The 22,168-nt window shown below is 31.5% G+C and overlaps 2 protein-coding genes across 4 annotated transcripts; one reads left to right on the top strand and one right to left on the bottom strand.

The window, feature by feature from the left end:
- The first annotated feature begins 4,666 nt into the window (after nt 1–4,666).
- Nucleotides 4,667–17,166, top strand: LOC107365647 (uncharacterized). 3 transcript variants are annotated; one of them, XM_015933189.3, is made up of 7 exons: nt 4,667–5,130; nt 5,956–6,126; nt 6,545–6,689; nt 15,874–16,016; nt 16,083–16,200; nt 16,373–16,501; nt 16,676–17,166. In XM_015933189.3, the coding sequence occupies exons 2-7, from the start codon at nt 6,021–6,023 to the stop codon at nt 16,926–16,928; spliced, it is 894 nt and encodes a 297-aa protein (XP_015788675.2). In that variant the 5' UTR covers nt 4,667–5,130; nt 5,956–6,020; the 3' UTR covers nt 16,929–17,166. The 3 variants fall into 3 exon arrangements, with proteins under 3 accessions (XP_015788675.2, XP_015788674.2, XP_015788676.2); XM_015933188.3 differs by having other exon boundaries at nt 4,669–5,130; nt 5,994–6,126; XM_015933190.3 differs by lacking the exon at nt 4,667–5,130 and having other exon boundaries at nt 5,507–6,126.
- Nucleotides 17,095–21,911, bottom strand: LOC107365646 (glycine receptor subunit alpha-2). Its single transcript, XM_015933187.3, has 5 exons — nt 21,425–21,911; nt 21,211–21,349; nt 19,854–20,166; nt 17,755–17,883; nt 17,095–17,681 (listed from the first exon to the last, which is right to left on the bottom strand). The coding sequence occupies exons 1-5, from the start codon at nt 21,568–21,570 to the stop codon at nt 17,182–17,184; spliced, it is 1,227 nt and encodes a 408-aa protein (XP_015788673.2). The 5' UTR covers nt 21,571–21,911; the 3' UTR covers nt 17,095–17,181.
- Nucleotides 21,912–22,168: the final 257 nt, after the last annotated feature.

The raw sequence follows: 22,168 nt of genomic DNA on the forward strand, positions 1-22,168 counted from the left end.
AGGAAAATTTGTTCATTACAACTGAAAGCATTGAATTATTCTTATTTAGTGCAGCACATTGTTTGACATCGAAAAGCAAACTTTTCTCATTCACTTATCATGCTTCTGTTCACATGAACGAAAGAAGAGAAAAACGTTGAAATTTTTTCTTCTTTTTTCTTCTAATAATATTTATAAACTCACAAGAAAAGCCAAACAGAAATGAATAAAGCTAAATTGTTATTCACAGTTGATAATGAGAAGTGATTTGCAAAATTACAAGGAATCAGTAAAAGTATCGAAAGATATTCAAGAAAATGGAAAAAAGAGAAAATGGAAAAAACAAATTTTGTTGAAATAAACGTGATTATATTTATAATCATTGGCATTTCAGTGAGCAAAGAGTTGGAAACTTTCTTTGTAATGGAAATAATGAATTTCCAGTTTTTGTCGAAAAAACAAACAAGACAAACATAAGCAAATTCAGTGGCAATTAACAGTTGAAATATTATATTTTATTTCCACGTTTCCGGAGATCCATTTCTATTAACATTGATATCATGATATTGCAAGTTTTCTCAGGCATAACAAGTCTCATCAGTGATTAAACGAAATAAAATGAGTGCGAAAAGATGATGGCGAAGAGAAGAGAAGCAAAAAAATGAGTTCGTTATAATTTTATTTTTAGCTCGAGTTGCATATTTTTGTGTAATTTCAGTAACCATATCATACACAATGTTCAATTCAAATTCATTTGGCTTCATCATTTTTTTACTTCGCCATCTTTTTCATCTTTCATTTCTTTTCTCTTTTTTTTCTGTCCTTTTCCTCTGATAATTGGAAACATTTCTCTTCTTTCCTTCGCTCCAGATCATTTTCGAGATGATTTTTCTCTTCATCATAAAAAAAACATGGGACAAGAATTTCTCAAAATGAATTTTTCTCTCTCTCTTCCGGAAACTGGATCAAGATGATTATTCAAATTTCTTGCTTCTGTTTCTCTCATTGTCAAGATGGAAAAAGGTGAATCTTTAAAGCAACATTTGAATAATCATTCTTGTCCATTTGATTCAAGCGTTGATTCCTTTTCGGTTCAATTGGAAATTTTGTCCACTTTTGTCCACATTCGGTGTTTGATGGTTAAATATTGATTATCAATTAAGTTGCATCGATTGGTAATGGTGTTTAAAGGGTAAAACTGGCAACTGGTTTGGTTGAGCCAAGAGTGTGAAAAAGAGGTGAAGATGAGGATAGATGGAAGAATGATGAGGATGAGTAAAAGTAATGGTCGGTATAATGGTGAGGATAAAAGCAATTTTACGGATAAAATGAATGCAAAATGTTTGAGACAGGAAGAAAGAAGAAGAAGAAGAAAAGAGGAGAAAATTTTTTTTTTCTTCAAAGTTTCCTCTTTCATCTCTTTTCATCTTGTTGACTCTTGAGTGTGTCTCTATTAACACAAAGTAAACTGTAACATTGTAATACTTTGAGCTGAACTTTTACCCTGATCTGCCAAGAAAAAGAAGAAGCAACAAGATTAGAAGATTAATGCACTTGGTGAACATTATTTTTGAATTTACTTGTGATAAAGTTCACAGTTTGTGACAAAATTAGTTCATCTTGTCTAACCTTTATGGAAGAGCCCATGGAAATGATAACAAATGGGTGAAAGGGCAATGGAAATTGTTATTGTTACAATTGTTATTGCCTTTTATGCTCTTTTCAGATGGATTATAAGTTCATTCAAGTTTAAAATCTGTAATAAACTTTTAAATCCTTCAATGTTTTGACTTCAACTCTCAACCTCTTCAAGTAGAGACTTTTTTTATGCTGACTTTTGTTGTTTCCTTTTCTGGCCAATTGTAATCCCATGTTATCATTATTATTCAATTGATGTTTCCATTCAAATTATCATTTGCTTTGCATTTTCAAGTTTAATATTTTTACTCATTTGCTTTGCTTTTTTTTGCTACTTTTTTGTTCGCTTCTTCCTAATCATTTGTCTGTCTCTAGCTTTTTCTTTTGTTCAGGTTCTCTCTTTTTTTGCTCCATTCTTCAAATCAGATAAATGGTTCATAAAAAGATGTTTAATCAGCACGTCTCAATGATTAACTTTTGTTTCTTTAAAACTTTCAGGTAAAGTGCAAACTGCACCCAAAAAAGTATCATCTCGTAATTGAAATGATTTGCTTTTTACTTGCAAAAACTTGTTTCCATAAACTTTTTACGCTTTTTTTCCTAAAATGACCAAAATTAAGTAAATCTTTCTCTTTACAAGTTTCCAGTTAAACTTTTAGTTTCTTCAAGTTGCAGTGGCGGTCCAAATTTGCATTGAAACATTTTTTTAATGCACAGTCTGGTTTTATGCTATTTTTGCAGTTACATTACAAGCTGCAATCACTGAACAATAAAAGATGACAAGGTGACGGAAAAACAGATGTAACTTAGTGTTTACTATAGTTGCTTTGTACTATTCATTGTCGATTGAAAAATGATTTAAAATTTACTTTACCAAGATATAACTTATAGTGACCTCTAGTTTCACTTTTTTCAAGCTTTGTTTTTTTCTCTTTTGTATTGATAGAGGGCGCTACAAGCATATGAGCAACTTTTGAATTTCTATTACGCAAAGTTGTAAAAATAAGATTAGTCCGTAGTTGGTTATTACGATGATCAAACATAGATTTGAAATAATCACAGAAAAGTATTTCATCATCTATTCCATCGATGTATATTCACTTAAATTAACGAATTGAATACGATTGAAAACAGCTTTTATTAGAAATTATTTGGATTTTTTCATAATCTCACATTGTTAGTAGTGAACTATTGTGTTAATAGAGTCTGGTGTCTAAAGTTATCATAACTAGGCTTGTTGGGAGTGATTATCCAAGGTTCAAATAGCGAATCGACCTTGAATAGCCTTGAGTGTTCGAACGAATTTTATTCAATTATTAACCTTTATTTACCAATAAAGGTTACCAAATTTCTTGTAAAAGTCCCTATTTGCTTCAACAATTATCCAAACCAGCGAATGTAGCTCCAATCAGATATAACTGACTAGAAATACAACGATCCATTGAGTCACATTAAGCAGATGATACAATTTGTTTCCTCAAATTATCAATAAAGTTTTCTCGAAATGGGAGAGGCAAATCAGAAAAGTAAGTCTAAAACTTGAAAATCATTCAATCTATTAATATTGCATTACAATCAAGTATGATATAGTTAATTTACTCAATTCAATCATCAAGAGAATGAAATGGAAATTAATTTAACAATAAAAGTTAATTTTAATCAAATTATTTTCTTTCATCAAATCTGTTATTCGATACAAATTGAATATTGTTTCAAGAGAATTGTAAATTTTCAAATAACGAACTTGAATTTCGTTTGGCAATTGACTAGTGAATGAATTTATGAAAAAATTTGATAAACATGATAAAACATGGAATCATTAGGTAGCGAAGAGAGGGCAAGAGAATGACAATTCTGGTCTGTAATCAGGAGAAGAAGAAAAAAAAATTTAGGAAAAAGAGTTGAGAGAAGGAAGACAAAATGAAATGAAAAACTCTGGGTGTATGTAAGGTTAAGTCGGAGGTCTATAGCACAGACCGTTCGTGATTGAACCAAATTGAACCATAAGTGCGAACACTCAAGGTAATTCAAGGTCGAACTGCTATTTAGCGGCTTACTGAAATTTGGAGGTCATTTTAGAGTGGAAATTTTTCTATGTGGTTTGATGTGAATTGCGTGTATAACTCTTGCTGGTCAAAGGATATGCATGTTAGCATACCGAACCGTTGGAAAATTGGTTTTAAGATGAATTTTTTTATCTCTCAACGATGTAAGTCTTCAACTTGTATCAATCATTAATCCGAAAACTTCTGCGCTATCCTCACTACTCACTTTCAAATATTATTTAAAGGTCAAATAGTAGTTTGACCTTGAATGACCTTGAGTGTTCGACCTTACTGCTATTAGATCTGCGAAAGCTTATGATACAAGTCTAAGATCTGTAGCATCAAACGTTCATGAGTTATGCCTGCAAACAGGCGTGAAATGAAAAATAACAACGAGTACAATACAGACTAATTCAAGCGTGCGTCAAGTTTCGTGCGTTTGCGAGCGCTGCTTGTCCCTCTAGGAATTATTTAGTGCTACGCTATCCAATTCTGTAGGTTGATAGCAGCAGAGCCCTTTCATCTTCTGAAACTCTGTTTTATTCCTTAAACTTTGAGTTTTTAACTCGCATTCACAGTCTCCATCTATAGTTAGATTAGTTCAACTCGAGAAATTGCGCAAAATTTAACCACAGTTGATTGTTGCAGTATTGAAATCCAAGCAATGGCTTTAGGTAATAATAGTTATTCATTTGTTAACTCAATTCAACAGGAAATGCTGGACTTTGCCATTCTTTTTATTAGAAAAGACATAACTTTCTCTTCCTGTTGACATCGACTCTAGTATTAACAAAATTGCAACCTTCCATTCAGGTGACACCCTTTGCTACGTGTTTTACCTGAAAAACCATTATCTGCATTATTCAACTTTTATTGTTACAAAATTTTTGAAAATGAAGAAGAAAGAAAAGAGTGGGAAAGAGAGGGACCAAAAAGTGTACATGATCCTCAGGCAATTGAATTTGAATGAACACATGAAATGATTTGAGCCTCAGTAACGTATTTACCCATCGATTGTTATCAAGGGAGTAAACTATTTTACTAAAGCGTGAGTCTATGCGCATCTACTTATCTCATCCTATTCTTTGCTTTCCTCAGTTCATCACATGTAACGGGCTTTACCACTTGCTATTATTGTTCCTTCGGTCAAGTGATAAACTTTTGACATCATTAACATCAATACTGAAACAATCCACAGTTCAATTCAAAACTTGAATTTCATTCAATATTCCAATAACCATCGTACCATTCCGATTTGACCTCAATTTTTCAATTTTCACTCAAAAATTCAAAAAATTTTGTGTTAGTTTCCAACTTCATTTCCAAAAGCAATTCAAAAGTGAAAATCTAATCAAAAAGTTAACACCAAGACTGAGTTCCAATAACTGTGATTAAAACTTTTACAAAACTTTTCTTACTCCAATCACATCAATGATGAACACTCTTTCATGGTAAAACTAATCACATGGTAAGTCCGATTAACATATTTTCACCTTCTAATCTTATCTTTTATCTGCATTAACTGAGTTATTGTGAACCAACTTTAGTAAATTGAATAATCGAGTTTTCAAGGTCTTTCCAGGCATAATTCAGATTATTTATTTCACATAAATATTGCACAGTTTTCCATTTTTCTTCACCAAAAACAAATTCATCACAATTTCAATCCTGAGATCAATTAATAATTGAGCTGAAAGTTTATGATTCGAAGTGAAATAAACTCTTATGATCTTATGATCAGTAAATGAAAGTTTCTCGTTGAGTCAACATGATACTAATTGTTCTTGGAAAAGCATGGTGAGAAAACATTTCGCCATTTCAATTTTTCTGTAAAGAAAAAAGTTAATGAAAATTGGTTAAACAGAACGATTACAATTGAATAGAAAATGAAAAGAAAATCAATTGAATAGAAAAGTCTGCAAAGAAAGTTGAAGAAAAACGCTTTTTTACATTTCCGTTTCGTTGTTCGAACAAACTTAGAAGTCCATTTTAAGGTCATTTCACATTATTCCGATTCGATTGGCTAAAGAACAGTAAAAGAGAGAAAAAACAATTTTTTCGTAACTTTCAAAGTACCGTTTGCTTTCATGTACAATTAAATTGATCACAAGACATTCATTTAGTTTCCTCACTCATTCACTCAAATGTAACCCAAGTGAATCCAAGCAAATATCAAAAACATTAACGGATTGAACAAGTTGAGTTACAAAACGAGAGGAAAACTTGTCAACAAGTTTTTTCACTTTCATCAATAACTCAGTTTTACGACAATTATTATGTCAACTTTCAACAGAATTGACCACTAATCAACTCGGTACTTTTGGTAACAAGTTGTCGTTGATCGGCGCTCAAAACAGGATGAAAGTGAAACCCTTCCAGAACCAAATGGTTGCCCAATTTTGGATCAAATTAAACGTCTCTTCTCTTTGGAGTCTCATCTTTACTTTATTGTTGATACTTAATTGTAAGTTTGCTCAACTTTTACCATCAACTGTGTCCTTTTTGAAATTCAGTTGCTCTTCTTTTCATTCAGTTCCATGCCTTTTCACCCAACACACAATTTACAAAGAAACCTTTTCCCAGTTTCTTTCTGTTTTCATAATTTTTGTCTCATTGTTTGTCCACTGCAATATGATAAATATCAATATGTTGAACAATTGGCGAGAGGAAAATTTATCCTTTTCTTTCAATTGAACCTTCATCAGATGGTTCACTGGCCATTGTAGTATCGATAGGAAATAGCTGTTTGGTGATTCAATAAAAGTCAACTTAACAAATTGTTCATCTTCATTGTTATGATAATTGACCAACAAGGAAAACAAAAATTGATTTCAATATTCACTTCTAAACTGTATTCACACCTTTGTTTCTTTGCTATTTAGATTTAACTTTATCGGTTGACTGTAGAGGCAATGGACCCGATTGTCCAGCCAAATTGGATAATTGTACAACCATGGTCAAGCCTTATCTTCATGATCTTAAATACATGTTTCCAACCACAATTGATGATGTCGACGAAATGTGCAAGTAAGTCAAAGTTTTTACATAACTTTTATAATTCTCAAAGTCGACCAAAGATACGATATTGAACCTTGAAATAGACTCTTATTTGAGTACGATATTATAATACAATCTTTTCACTTTGATTTGACTTACTTTTGCACATGGAAAAACGACTTTTGCTTTGGAATTAACAAGGTTTTAAGTCAAGCAAAGGATTAACATTAAAGGGTCACTTATTTTTGACAATTTTTGCTTAAAAGAAAACGATTTTTGCATTAGAGTTAACATTTTGAGTTCAGAGTTTGAAGTTTGTTTTGTTTTGTTTCAATTTTCTACAAAAATGTCATCAAAAAAGTATAATATGGTTAGTAATTCAGTGAGAGATTTGGTAATTGCAGGTCATATCGAAGGCTATCGACCATCTTATTTGGCGGAAACATATAAAGTGAATGTGAACACTGTTAATTCAGTTATTCGCCGGTTTAAACAATTTAAAAAAAAAGTGAGACCAAGACGTAAGAAACCTAACAAACTTAATGAGGAACAAATCAATGCTGTTCGTGAATATGTTGATGCAGATTGTACCAAAACTTTATCGGAAATTGCTGATTTTATTCAAACAAACTTTGATATACAAGTCTGTTTATCTACGGTTCATCGATATTTGGATAAAATTCATTATACATTCAAGCGACTTTCACCTATTCCTGCTCGCCGTAATTGTGCTGATACAATTAATAATAGGTATAATTATGCAATGAAGTTCTTCGAGATCGATTCTGTTGCAAGAGATCGTATTTATTTCATTGATGAAGCTGGAATCGCAATTCATATTAGAACCAATTATGGAAGATCTCTCAAAGGAACTCGTGCTAATTTAGCTGTCAAAGCAATTAAAGGAAAAAACTATTCGGTTTGTGCAGCTATGAACATTGATGGATTACATTTCTATGAATGCAAAGACACCTCATATGATGGAGCAAGTTTTAATGATTACATTAAACAATTTCTTGGTTTTCTCAGTGCTGAAAATGTTACTAATGCTTATATTATAATGGATAACGTAAGATTTCATCATTGTGAAATAATTAAAAATGAAATTCAATCTGCTGGCCATGAATTGATATTTTTACCTCCTTATTCCCCCTTTCTCAACCCAATAGAGAATCTTTTCAATCAGTTGAAACATTACGTTAAAAAATATCGTCCCACTAATGCAACTGAATTATTCCAAGGTGTTGAACTTGCCTCTCAAATGATATCAGAACAAGAATGTCAAAATTATTACAATCATATGAAAAAATATATCCCTCGATGTATAACCAAAGAACCCATCGAAAATTGAATTCTTTTGAAAAAATTGTCAATTGTAAAGCAAAAGTTGCTAATTCATAAAACAAAGAATATTTAATCCTAATCCTGTCTCAAGCTTAACTTTAACCCAAAAGCAAAAGTCGTTTTTCCATGTGCAAAAGTAAGTCAAATCAAAGTGAAAAGATTGTAATATCATCTTGTGCTTTAGAATGAAGAAAATTCATCAATGAATGAACATGAAACTCGTCAGATTTTCCGTTTAGTTTTACCTTCTTCGACTCACAATTCCAAGTGAAATAAATTTTAAACTTTGGTCAGTGTAAAGTCTAGATAATAAACAATTTAATCTTTCATTTAATTAGAAACATCAAACGTGTGAATATTGATGTGTGATTGATTTCCCGAAACGAAAAATTCTTTATTCAATCGGAAATAAAACGTTCTAGTTGATAATAATTTGCATCAATTACAATAATGGAATCTTAAGCTCATTGGGTTTGATTTTTACAAGATTCTTCAATTAATTACAGAATATCTTTTTAGTTGACAAAATTAATGATCTTTATCAGATGATCCTCGATGGAAGTTGTTTTAAAAATTAATATAAAATAACAAAAAGTTCTGTGGATTGTTTGAGATAATCATTTGTGTCGAGTAGCAATAAGTTGCTTTTATTCTGAAACAATAACTTCTACTTGTATTGAATGTTCTGGTGTTTTGAAGTTTCTTTTATTGATTCACTTTGCATATTGAGCATATCAGTTTCAATTCGTGTTACCTTTTGAATTTTTTTTGACCGAATTTGTGTCTTTCATTTATCATTCGAGTCTGAAAATTGAAACAAATGATTCGGATGTTAGTTTCATTGAAGTTTCATTTTTGTCTTTCAATTGAAAATATTGGATTTTTTGCAAAAAATTATTATTTAGTCCAAGTAATGAACTAATTGAATTTATTAAATTAAAACAATAGCTTTGGACTGAACAGAAAACATCATGAATTTAATCGAATCAAAATATATACATTTTATTATTTTTTCGCTTATCTTTTGATTCTGATGTGAAATGTGATGAACAAAGTGAAACAGCGATAATTAGCATCATCATCATTCACATCATTTTCATTTCAACTCTTCTTCCATTTCCTTTTCTTCCTCTTTTCAATTTCTTTTTTCCCTTTGTTTCCTCTTTTATTACACATTTAACACTTTATAGCATAATCTAAATCAAGCTCATCAACCTCATCATCATTGCTTTAACCATTTCATGGTTTAACATTTTACTCGCAATGGTTACCTTGTTAAGGCGAGTTGCAAGGCGAACCAAGTTAATTTAGAACTTTGTTTTTCGTTGAATCATCAAAACTTATCTGACTTACTACCTGTAATCACATCAAATGGTTGCAATTTTTCTTTAATCAAAAGCTGAACTATCCAACTAAACAAATCAATAAGCCAGATAAACCACAAGTGCAACTTTATGTTTATCAACTTGCAGTCAACATTTTAATCATTTGAAGGTCCGAAAGATCACACGAGTATCCAAGCCAAAAGTCCGTCAACTGAATGTTTTCAAAGATCATTTACAATAAAGTTGTCGGGAACAGAATTATTGCTTTAGAAAAATCCAGTTACAGATATTGAAGTGATAGTCAAAGATTGAATGTCCAAAAACATAGCAAGTGGAGTTACGATAACATGATTTATCAGTTTCAGCAAAACTTGCTGACTATTACCAGCTAATGCCCTGCAGTAATATAAACAGAAAATCTCCAAGAAAATATTTTCTTTTTGATAAATGTTGAGTCTTCATGGAAACATTTGAATTTTAATTTGATTAATAGTAAATTTTGTAAATTGATAATCACCAAATTAAACTAATTTTGCAAAGTTCATGTTTAAATGCAAGTTCTTTGGAGGGAAATTAGGAAATTTCTTGCTCATTTCCATGATAATCTGGATTGATTGAATCACGATCGAGATAGGATCTGAGTTGAAATCTGAGAAAAGAGATGCAACGAAGAGAATTGACATTGAATTACAAACCGTGAGTGAAGAGGACCGATTGTGGGTTTAGTTACAACGAAAATGGTTTTTGATTGGATTCTTTCCTTTGAACTAATCTTTTGTAAATTTACACTTCGGTACATTTTTTTCGGAAACGTTGTCGAATCTTGAAAAATGCTGAAAATGTGTTAATCCAGTAACATTGAAATTTAAATTCAAGTTTCAATATTGGCTGTAAAGAATTGAATGAAAGTTTTGGAAAACAATAAACTGTCTCTTTGAAGGATGATGACAATAGTTAAATAATTAAATCAAGGCTATCATGATGTAGTTATTATGAATATTCAATTGTCAACTTTTGAAAATGAATGAGTGAGAAGAGGCAAGTTAGTCTTCTTTGTCATTCTAATGACAATAATATTCAGTTTCCACAATTGTGACACCAACTCGAGGAAAACAAAAGTACCTATGATTTATGAGTTTCACTGTTAATAAAACTCAGAATCAGATAGTCTCTTTCATCTCCTAATAAATTTGTTTTCCCCTTCACTCAACCACTTAGATTGATGTTATCATAGAGTCGCTCTTGTTTTGTTCAACTAAACTAAACAAAAGCAGAGATAATTTATCTGGTTTATGAAAAAAGACGAAGGAGAAAAAAAAGAAAGAAATGATTCAATGAAGAAGCAAAAATATCAAAATGAAACGAGCAAAAAGGGAAAATATTTTTTTCCTCTTTTCGAGCAAAAAAAGGCAGCATCTTTGATTTAACATTAAGTTGACTAAAATTGGCGAAGACAGAAGATGATACAGATGATTAAGATGACAAACCATGAACTGAGGGAAACAATAGACTGAGAAGGAATTTTCTTGTTCGATATTATATTGCAATTTTCCTTTTCTTTTCAACATAATCATACATATAACATCAATTTCATGTGATCACTTTTTGATTATCAATTTGAAACCAAATTTTTGTGTCACTTTCTTTTTTTCCTAATGTTGGACAATGTTGCATCAAAATGAACGGATAATGAAGAAAAGAAGAAAAAGTTCTTTCATGATAAAAGACGTATTCATTGGAGCAAATAGTTGAAACCAAAAGAGTTGGTAAAAAGAAAAAACCGTTTTTTTCGGTCAACAAAATATTCAATGAATCGGATAGTTTGAATTATTATTGATAATGTTGTGTAAAAATTGTTTTTGTTATTCAGTTTACTTGGAACAGCTACTTGAACATTCTGTTGACATAATCATGTTGACCAAGACTGGGAAGGAAAAGGATGCAAAAAAAGTCAATGACAGAATTATTAGAGAAAGTTCTGTTGGAACAAAGTTTTTTTTCGAATTTCTGTGAATTGATTGGAACTTGACTTTCAATAGATTTTAATTGTTATTTGAGTTTCAATTATTTTCTTGGTTAGTTTAGGGAAGAGTTTCAGGTTAACTCTTTGTTTCTCTCTTCTTATGGTTAGTTAAGTCTTGGTAAAATATTGTATTAGAAGGAAACAATCAATTTGAATCTTAATTAGCATTGCAATAATTAACAGTATAAACTAATTAGCATAGATTGTGTGTTTGTTACTGTTTGAGTGAAAAAACAAGAGAAACAAACAACAAACTGATTTCTTTTTCTTCTTCATCTTCTACCTTTTTCATCTCTCTTTTCCTTTGGCAATCAATTTTCAGTGAAACACTGTGGATGATGAGCAAGATGAATGAGAAGATAATGAGTGCTCTTGAATTTCAATTAACTTTAGAGGAAAAACTAGGGTTAAATTATTAGCATAGTTCATTGAAAAGGAAAACCAGATAATCAGTTAATCAACAAAATTTAAATTCAATCAAAATGAGTAAACTACATTGTATGAGCAATAGTAAAGCGAGACAGCTAACAAAAGAACAATTAAAATATCTTTTGTTTCAAGTTGAATCCAACTTTATATTCGACTATTAACCCCTGAATATTTGAAGTTTTTCCATCAGTTTTTAGATATTCAGTCTAGAGTTTAACCATATTTTGCATTAAAGTTTACTCTCATAGACTCTCATCAACGATTTAGTCGTCAAAAACTTGCAAATGAGCTTCATGACCTGTGCAAATAAGAAGATAGGAGTAAGCTCAGACAGTCTCTGAAGTAGTTCAAGATAAATCAAATTCGGTATCGGAAAATGACTATTTTATTATTTTTCTCAGAAAATATATAACAGAGGTTATTAGTTTTGAATTTTCGTATTACATGACATTTCGCGAGTCAAAGTTTTTATTCATAACGTATTCTAAAAAGAATCCCATAACCGTTAAAAATAAATATCAAAATAATGAAAATTGTTTTGATATTTTTATTCTTAACTTTTAAAAGAGTAAAATTGACTTTGCCACAATATATTGAGAGTTTCATTACAGTTAAGTACAATAGGTATAATAAATGGTCTGCGAGATCACTGCTGAGATGAAAAAATACTCACTGGTTCAACAAGTTGCTTGGCAAAGATTGTAAATTTAAGGTACTGTGCAATTTTCGGCATCAAATAGATTTTTCATGGGATTCTATCGCCAATCTGTAGAAATTAAAACCATGGGTGCAATACTAACCTACTAGCCAAATTCTTGGAATTAGTTGTTGATAATTATAGTTTTGGATAAATTGAGGGGAATTTCATAAAGATTTTAAACATAATTACCGATGATAGATATTTTGCTGCTAATGATTTAGTTTTTAGCATTTGAAGACCTGCTCAATTTATTATGATTATCTAGCTAGATGTATTAATATAAATATATTTATTTATAGCCAATTCTCTAATCGAAGATTTGGATTTAAAAAATATTCTTGAAATTTAATCTGATCGTTGCGATATTCATGGTTGGATTTGCGATAAGCAAGATGCATAGTAGTTTTGAAATGGCATCTTTCAAGCCAATTTTAATATGTAAATAAAGGTGTGGTGCGAGGGAGCAAAATCATCAAATTGATCCAGGAATGGTCAAGTCTGATCAGTTTCAATTAAGTAATCAATGAAAAATAATACAGTGAAAAATTGATTGAAGACAATGCAGTAAAAATTGATACTATAAAAGTATGAATATTGATATCTTATTAGTATTGGAAAAATGGAGATTCCCTCTTCAATTCATCGATTTTTCCCCTCGCAGCGCCCCTTCATTTACACATTAAAAGTGGCTTGAAAGACGCCATTTTATAACTTATACTCACCATTTTTTATTACTTATCTCTCATTGAAGGTATAGAATAAATGCGCAAATGAATTCGGCGGAATTCATGAATTGAATGCCCTTTTCAGCAAGTTCCCCTCGTACCTCGAGTCTGGAGTCGCTCGATGCGAACTTGCTGGTTATTATTGAGGTACATGCACTCGGTAGCCTACAGAATTGTCTGCCGAATACATGAGGGGACAATTCAACTTTTGATTTTCATTTGATTGTTACTGTCTTATATAGTCTTGATTGATTCTAAATCTCAGATATAGTAGATAATGGCATTCTCACAGAGCAACCAACTTTGTGTTTCAGAAATTAAATCAGAAAATAGTTTTGAAATATTGCAGCAATGTCCCATCGTCAAATAGCTAAGCTAGGAGAAAAGATTTCAGGCTTCTATCGAATCCAAACCAACACACGAAGAGTCAATTCTCTAGAAACTAGCATTTTGATTAATCAAAGAATTGGTAAAATAGTTATAAGCTATCAATAATAATGATACACTTATCGTGTTGATTCACAAATCAGAAATGATGTTGAATGAAAAGCAAAGCTAAATGTAATAAGCTTGGTCAAAATTAAATTGCATCAATAGTTACGAAATGGATTCATCAGATATTTATTGTACTTAATATTTTCATGATAATAACCGTTGTTTAGGCTATGCAGAAACTGATATCAAAACTATTGTTAAATATAGTGAATAAACTGTAAAAGGAAGAGACTCTTCTCTTCTTTCCTCTCTTTCCAGGCTCAATCATATTCTTCATTTTAATTCCTCAATAGATTCAGTGAACCATGAAAATGTCCCTTTAATCAGGATTGAATAAAAACTAGTTTTCCATCTCAAATCAATTGATCGACCAGATTAATTTCAACATGATAATAATCAAACAATAGATAATCCTCTTTTCCATTGGCACACAATTTTCCATCAGAACTTTTGATCGCTTTACTTCTTTCATCAACCTCATAATCCAATAACAATTCCCAACAATTAATATTTTCCTTTGACAAACCAATTGAAATGTAACGATAATTATGATGAAAGTTGAATAAGTTTTCACTCTAACCATGTAATGAGACTAATAACAAGTGACAATGATGAATAAGGATAATATTTTAAACATTTTTAGTTTACTTCCAACATTGAAAACTATTTTTCTTCATCTTTTCATCATCATTGTTTAGGAACGATTAATCATTTTTTTCATCTCTTCTGCTTGTCATTATTTTGACTTTTTTTTCGTTTTGATTTAAAATTTGGAAACATTTTTCAGGAATGTTTCACTGTGCACTAATTAATAGTGTTTCCCAATTTACATCATTAAGATGTTGTTCAATTTCATTTCAATCTTTATCATTAGTCTTTTTGAGTCATTTTGTTTCAAATTAAACTTTAAATTGTCTTTCAAACAACATCAATGTTGAATTGGATAAGAAGGTTTGTTAATTATTTGGGTATTCATGTGTTTCCAGAACAACACTTTTTGCTGTTCAACAGAGAAATGTATTTATACTTCTTTTGTTCATTTATCTGTACTTTAAATGTTGTGTGATGTGCAGTGCGATCCAGTTGACAATATGCTGTAACCCACTCCGGAAACAGGAAAACTCATCAAACGGAAGTTGACAACCATTTATCTAAAGACTTCTTTTCACTCAACATTTGAACAATTATCTTGTTCAAATTTTTCCGTGTAACTTGCTTTTTAACCAAATCAATTTCATTCGTCATCCAGTGTTTTTCATGGAAAAAAGAGGAATGAACTTGAGATAATAAGAATCAAATTTGGCTTAAAATTAATATTGCTGTCACAATGGGCAAATTATCTCTTTAAATCTTGCAGCTATTCATAGAACATTAAGAGCGCAAATTTGCTTGAAAATAGTCAATATCCATATTTCACTGAACATAACCTTTGCTCTTGAAATATTGATAGCAAGATTCGAGAAAAGAGTGTTCAAAGATTAACAAAACGTTATTCGCCAGGTTTTAGTCCAGTTATCGCAAAGTCTAAAATAAGCGTCTTGAAACTTTTTAAATTACCTAGACTCTTGAGTTTCGGAAGTTTGTTGAATTTGTTTTGATAGATTCATGGATCTTTGGTCTCAGGAAAAGTTGAAATAAATCTAGATACAGCATTAAGTTGTTCTCAGTTTTTAATATCTTAACGCAATGAGAAGAAATTTTGAGCTACAAATATTACAGTCAGTAAATTTATTAAAAATTATGAAAGATATTAGTAATGAATCGGTCATGAAAAGGTCGTTGCATAGTTAGTAGTCTCGATCGTTTTGGTTCCATATTTACTTTTATTTTTGACAATTTTTCGTTCCAAAACTGCTTGATTGTGTTACTGAAGATAGAGATCGATAGTTTTCCATGCTGCATATGAATAGAGAATATGTTCGGAAAGAGAAAGAGATATTTTCTCATCTGATTTAATCAAAGAAGAAACTATTGTGACTTGAGCAGATATGTTATTTCGCCGAACAAATCATCCATTTTCACGAAATTGGGTTAAAATTTCTATTTGCAAAATATCAACCAAACAGTTTTTCGAGCAGAAAATAAAAGATCCAGTCCAAATGGTTTTGCAACGAAGACATTTGAGACTTCGGTGTAAATTGCTAAATCTAAATAATTCTTATCTTTTTTACAGAATGTGGAGTCTTTTCGTCGATTGTGTTCGTCGATATGTTACAACTTGCTTTACAGAAGAAAGACGAATGAAGTTCAATAGCGCAGTAGAAGATTCGGTTGCCGCTGTTCACGCAATTTGCAGCTCAGAAACTGTCCAAAGAGGCAAGTTCATTTCCAAATCTAGTTAGAACTTTATCCATAATTTTTCCATTTTCTCTTCTTCAACAGAGTACCTTTCCCATGCTCAATGTTTCAGACGAGTTTCAGTCGAAAATTGTGGCTCATCTTATAAACAGTTAATCGATATTGTTTCCAATCAAAGGTCGCATGATGAACACATTTGCTGGTAAGTATCGAAAGCAACTTCAAAATTGAATCCTTTGGGTGTTGTTTTCATTGAAAAGAAGATCGAAAATGTGTTTAAATTTTCTAAATGAATCTCAATTAAAATACAGTTTTCAATCTGATGACAAGAAAAGTTGATTGTTCAATAATGATTCCATTTAATTTTATCTTAGCTTTTATGGTCACTTCAAGGAATGCGTATCTGACCCATTGATACGTGAATGTGGACCCAGAGCTCGTAATCTGATGGACCATTCAATGGGATTCTTAATAACTCGATGTTCCCAGAAGTACACTTTTAGGTAATTTAAAAAAAAGATGTTCCATTGTATTCCATTGTTACCAGAATCTCGAACAATTGCTATTTTGAGAATTGGTTCATTTCCATCGATTCAAACCAATCAATTGTTTCATCATCATCATGATATTGTTTTTCTTTTGTTACTGATTAATCTTTATTTCTCATCTTTTTTCAGCTCTGGAGCTCCATGTTCAACACCAGCACCAGCAACTGAACGAACAATTGCACCAAAATATGAAAGTCTCAACAGCGACGACACAAACAGTAAATCGGAAAAGATTCAAGAGATTGAAGGATCAACAAGCACAATTAGCTACTCATTGCCTCGTCAAGGAAGAATTTCATCTTCCAACAACCTCAGAATTCAGTTGTTCCAGCAAATCAACTTTTCTCTTTTAACTTTCATTCTACTTTCGATACTTTGGTGATTCGACATTTGATTTTTACTTTCATTAGTTCAATATCCATGTTATGAAACAATTGAGAAACTTACAAGTTGTTAGTCCGAAACTATTCATGCAATGTACAATAACTTCACTGTTTATCAAAATTCGTTGAAAGTAGCACCTAATTGAACCACTCGCTGTAACTCGATGAAAAACTAAAGTCCATTCTTTTAATTCTCATCACTCATTTAATTTACAAATTAAATTTGATTTTAAAACAGTTGTTCGCCCACTTTTAAATGGCAAATACAAGTAAATATAAAAATGTTATGATGAAAAATATGGACGGAAAGGCAAGCCTTGAGATCATGTCAGCCATGTTATTTGAGTCGGTTGGCTTCAACAGTTCTTTTAGTATTTTGGGCTGAAGTTCGGTAAACTTGGAGCTTAACCATGAAGGTGAAGTTGTTTCTCCGGGTTTTGCATAAAGAGATTCATTGATTGCTGTGATGTATTCAACCAGACATGCGAAAATGGTGAGCGTACAAAGAGTGTACCAAACATTGATTGCCCAAAGGCCTGTTTGAGGAAAGCTCATTACTGTTATTGATTGGCGAATGGACAAGATTGTGAATGAAAGTACAATGATGATGATGCGAGCTGAATAGGCCGTCATGGGAATCCAAAAGCCTCCAAAGGAAAGGCCAACAGCTAATATGGTTGGAAGAAAATGGGAAATCAAGTGACCTCCGATCCGACGAACCAGCTTCAAACTTGCCTTGATGCATGAGCTTCCTGTTGGTTTAAATAAAGTGTTCAGTTTAAATAGTTTTGCCGTTTTCTTTTTGAAATAGAAAATTGGATTTACCTTTCATTGGATTTTCAGAACATTCCGTTTCTTTCCAATATGTAATTCGATATTTACTCGACTCTTCGGCCAGTCGATTCATTGATAGGGAATTCCATCTCAAAACCACGGTTTCAGCTGATTCAGACACTGAAAATGGAATCGAAATAATAATTAGTCAACTCTAATTGAAAGCAAATGAATTTCTAACTAAACGCAGGAAAGAAAAGCTTGATTTTTAGAATCAATCATGTTGAGGTATGGCCAGATCGCATCTGAGAAAAGAACTTCAAGATTTTCGGAGATTTGCTTTCGAATACTTCCAGATGATTCAAAAAGAGTTTCTGTGCTATCGAATTCGATAAAATAGGAAATTCGAGAGCAAGAAATCATGTCCAAACGAAACTTTTAGATTTCTTTAACTTGCACCTTTCGCAAATCAGAAGCTTCTCATTCAATTTAGATACATTTATATCACTTCTTAACAGCGAAAATAGTTGCATCGAGAAATTATTAAACTAAAAAAATCTTTTCCAAGCCAAAAGCTTCAAAAATTTTAAGCTTAAAATGATGAAAAATTAAGCTCATGAGAATAAGTAACTCAGCAATGAGCTATTTTTAAGTCATGCAATTCTTAAGCTAAAAACAACAAAAAACGTATTCCAACATTTTTCGAAACCTTCGCCAGTTCATAAAAATTGTTTCATAACCACAATCAAGTTTGAGAAAAGGTCAATTTCCGAAGTGAAAAGTAACTGCAAAATCATGTTGACAATGTTATCCTTTCATTTTCAAATGAACCTCCAAAAAGTGTAACCAAGTCAGTAGAAATTGTGATCAATAGGTGGAGCTGAAAGTTTCATTAGATTGAAGTTATCTGATCATGCAATTGGAATTTTCATTTTGCTCAGACTACTTGTTCACTTGAAAGACTTCTTTAGCAAGTGCAGACAAGTTGAATAAAGTTGACGTTAAGACAGAGTTAAATTGTTAATGATGATGAATGAAGCTTAGTATATAATGATTAACATGTTGCTTACCATTTGATTTGTTAATAAAATTTGATTAAAAAAAAGCTGGTTAACATGCTGAGCTTTTATTCAATTATCAGGTTTCCGTTTCAGTCATAATTGAATAGTTCCCTTGGGAGATTTATTTTTATTAAATCATCTAACAAGTCAAAATAAAATCTTTCATGTTGGGTGTGATCATCATGCAATGGCACATGAAAAACGATATCCAATGGTTGACCTTGCTTCTTGTTCGCCTTACACTTGGCATAATTTGATAACCATAATCAGCACTTTCCCTCACCACTTTACATGAAACAATTTTTTGGCAACAAAAGATGAAAACCATTTTCCAAGCCCTTTAGCAACAAACCAATAACCAAAGAAAACTGAAAGTCGCAAGTCAACCCAAAGTCCATTAATCTAGTTAATGGTGAAAAGCATTTAATGGTACATTTTATGTGTCATTGAGTCACGTTTAGACAACAAAACATTTGGCTACTTGTAAGTCACTGGACATTCAACTGGTCAAGAGCTTTGTCAACTAAAAGCGCTTGAAACATTTGAATAATTTCATTGAATTTCATTTTCACTTGAAAATTGATTTAGTTTCAAGGGTTCAACTCGAGTGTTGTTGAAATTAATTAAACTTTATTAACCAAATTGTCTATTAATAAATCATATTTACTTTACTCGCTAAATCAATATTATTGATATTCACTATAAAAGTTGACTGATTAATGACTTTAATCAATTTTATCAGATTTACTATTTAATTAGTCTCTACTGATGAGTTTATTATTTTTGGTTTACCATTTATAGTGATTGTAATTAGGTTCAGTTGAATGGTTTTTATGAATGAAATAAAAGCATTTCTTGAAAACTCATTATAACAATTGAATCGATTGAAGAGTATCTTTTTTCTTGTTTTCTGTTTTTCGTTTTGAGGGAAACACGAAAAAATGTAATCAATGTGATTAAATATTTAACTATCATTTAACCGATAATTAGATGTTATTAAACCATTGACAGGTTGATTGATTGAACGTTCAGGTGGAGAGGTTTGTTGCAAAAGGCAACGAACAAGTCATTATTAATGTTGATACTTACGAGGCACAATTTCAAGGTTACAATCCAATTGATCAAATGGATAACTGGAAAAATCGTTGGAACAAACTATGTTTAAACTGATGAAGGCCAAAAGTTGCAGGCGAGTTCGATTGGAGAGAGCAATGTACATGGAAGAGTCGACATTGGATGATACAGAGCCGGAAACAGAGTTGACAAAATAGAGATTTGGAATCCAAAGAATGTCTTTCCAACGTCGATCAAGCGAGATTCGTCGAGAAGGACCAATATTTCGTGGCATTTGCAGTCTAAAGTCATCCCAACTTTTCGTGACCAAAAAGTTTATCCTTTGAACCTTGAAAAGAAAATGAAAATGAAAAGATCGAAGAGTGCGATTCAATCGATGCTCTAATTGAACAAAAGTCTTCAACCTTTCAAGTGTTTATACAAATCGATACAAACTTTTCAGTTTTTTTATTTGCTTTTTTGGAAAAAGTTTTGAAAACTGAATTCATGCCTTTTCCAATCTTTTTTTGCCTGAAAAGTCAACGATATTGAAATGGTGACAAATTGGTAGAGAAACTTGTTCTTGGATAAACCTTTTGATGCTCAGTTTCGCCTTTTCAGGTGATGAGAGGAAAAGTTGAATTTATCGTGAAATTACGCACTTTAATTGGCAATAGAAGAGGAAGAAACAATGGAAGGAAAGTTGCAACCAAGTCGTAAAAACACTTAATCACTTACAGTACACACTTAGCATTGTTACTCAAACTTTTGCTATTTCATGATCAATTTAATAATAGAAAATGATTCATGATTAATCAATTTATTTTTTGATAATCAATGTCTATTTACGTCTAATGGTAAACACATAAAATTGAACAATAAACTGAGAAAATGTGAGCTCAATGTGCGAATATTGGAAAAGGCGAATTGCAAGGTTGCACAGAAATGAATCAATTTCCTTCAAGATGACAACCTTTTGCTACGACAAAACCCAAAACCCAAAAACTGTGAAAACTGAAAACTAAACTAAAACTGTTAACTAACCTACACCTCAACCCTCATTGGTAATTGAAACAAATGATCAATACAAGACTGAACAAGGAAACAGCAAGGACAGAATGTACCTTCCAAGTGCTAATTAAGTATTTACAGTTGAAGGTAAATTACATTCACTTTTACCTGTGAAAATGAGAAAAAGAGTTAAACCTTTGATTATCGTTTAAAAGCTGATAAAAAAGTCTCAATCAACTTGATCACCTTGATTCTCAGTCTCACCAGTTCGTTAAGTTTCATTTGTCTCTTTGCTTTTCATCCAATATTTTTCAACACTTTTCCCATTTTCTCATAATCTCAGGTGAAAATGTAACTCAATATTATTAAAAGGTTGTCTTACCGAATGATCACTTGTTGGACGAATCGATTGAATGTAAAGATCGAGATCAACTTTGATTGGAGTCTCGTTGATGTAAGGAGCTTGTTGGTTGTTGTAAAGATTTGGTACAATCTCGGCTGGACTCCAAATCGAGTTGCGTCTGTAACATAAATAATAATGAAATCACTGAAAAGCACTTTTCTTCTTGACGAACAAAAAACTCATTTTCACTTACAAACGATTAGCCATAAACTGTCCATCGCCAAAAGGCTGTTGTTGGCACTTTAATCCGGAGAAAAGGTTCAAACTGATGACAATGAAAAACAATAAACTTGAACATTTGGTTGATGAAAATTTATTGATCAACAATAAAAAAATCATCCTTTTCAGCTGAATGTAACTATTGAATGGAAAAATTGATTTTATCGGAAAACACAAAGATTCAACTATTTCAAGTCCATTTGGTACAAGAGATTTGGTAATTTCATGATTGGAAAATGAATCAATTTTCGAAAAAAAGCATTTGGAAAAAAGGGTTAACTGTATCAGTGAGAGGCTAAATTGCAAGTGAGTTTCGTTCGTTTTTCCATTTCCATTTGCTTTCCTTTTTGACCAAAAGGAAATGGTCTTGATCTTTACCGTGGATCCGGTGCTTAACTGAATCACATTGAAGTATCTGAGAAGGAGCCAAACTGTTTCAAGTAAAGATATAAACTGTTTATTGAGAAACTTGGTTAACACACTTGAACAATTCAAGTGTAAACACTTAACCAGAAGCTTGTTTTCAGCCTTTTTTTTCTTGGTTTAACATTGAAATCATAATGAATCAAAACTAAAGTCAAATATTGTGCAAACCTTTCATCAACATTCATCAACATTGGTATCAACAGATTGGAACCGAACCTGACAAATGAGTTTAGTTTCGAAATGAGTAAATGTTAATTAGAATCATTTGCATTTCAAATAACGGTAATCTTGA

The sequence above is a fragment of the Tetranychus urticae genome, chromosome 1 (genome assembly GCF_039701765.1).
Source record: "Tetranychus urticae isolate SD_2017Ah chromosome 1, NJAU_TeUrti_SD_1.0, whole genome shotgun sequence".
NCBI lineage: Eukaryota > Metazoa > Arthropoda > Arachnida > Trombidiformes > Tetranychidae > Tetranychus > Tetranychus urticae.

Coding starts and splice junctions, on each gene's coding strand:
- LOC107365647 (XM_015933188.3), top strand. Junction 6,127..6,544: donor TTTATTGTTGATACTTAATT/GTAAGTTTGCTC, acceptor TTTGCTATTTAG/ATTTAACTTTATCGGTTGAC. Junction 16,502..16,675: donor TCCCAGAAGTACACTTTTAG/GTAATTTAAAAA, acceptor ATCTTTTTTCAG/CTCTGGAGCTCCATGTTCAA.
- LOC107365646 (XM_015933187.3), bottom strand. CDS start 21,570: ATGATTTTTTTATTGTTGATCAATAAATTTTCATCAACCAAATGTTCA. Junction 21,350..21,424: donor CAGTTTATGGCTAATCGTTT/GTAAGTGAAAAT, acceptor TTTATGTTACAG/ACGCAACTCGATTTGGAGTC. Junction 20,167..21,210: donor GTCCAACAAGTGATCATTCG/GTAAGACAACCT, acceptor TTTCTTTTCAAG/GTTCAAAGGATAAACTTTTT.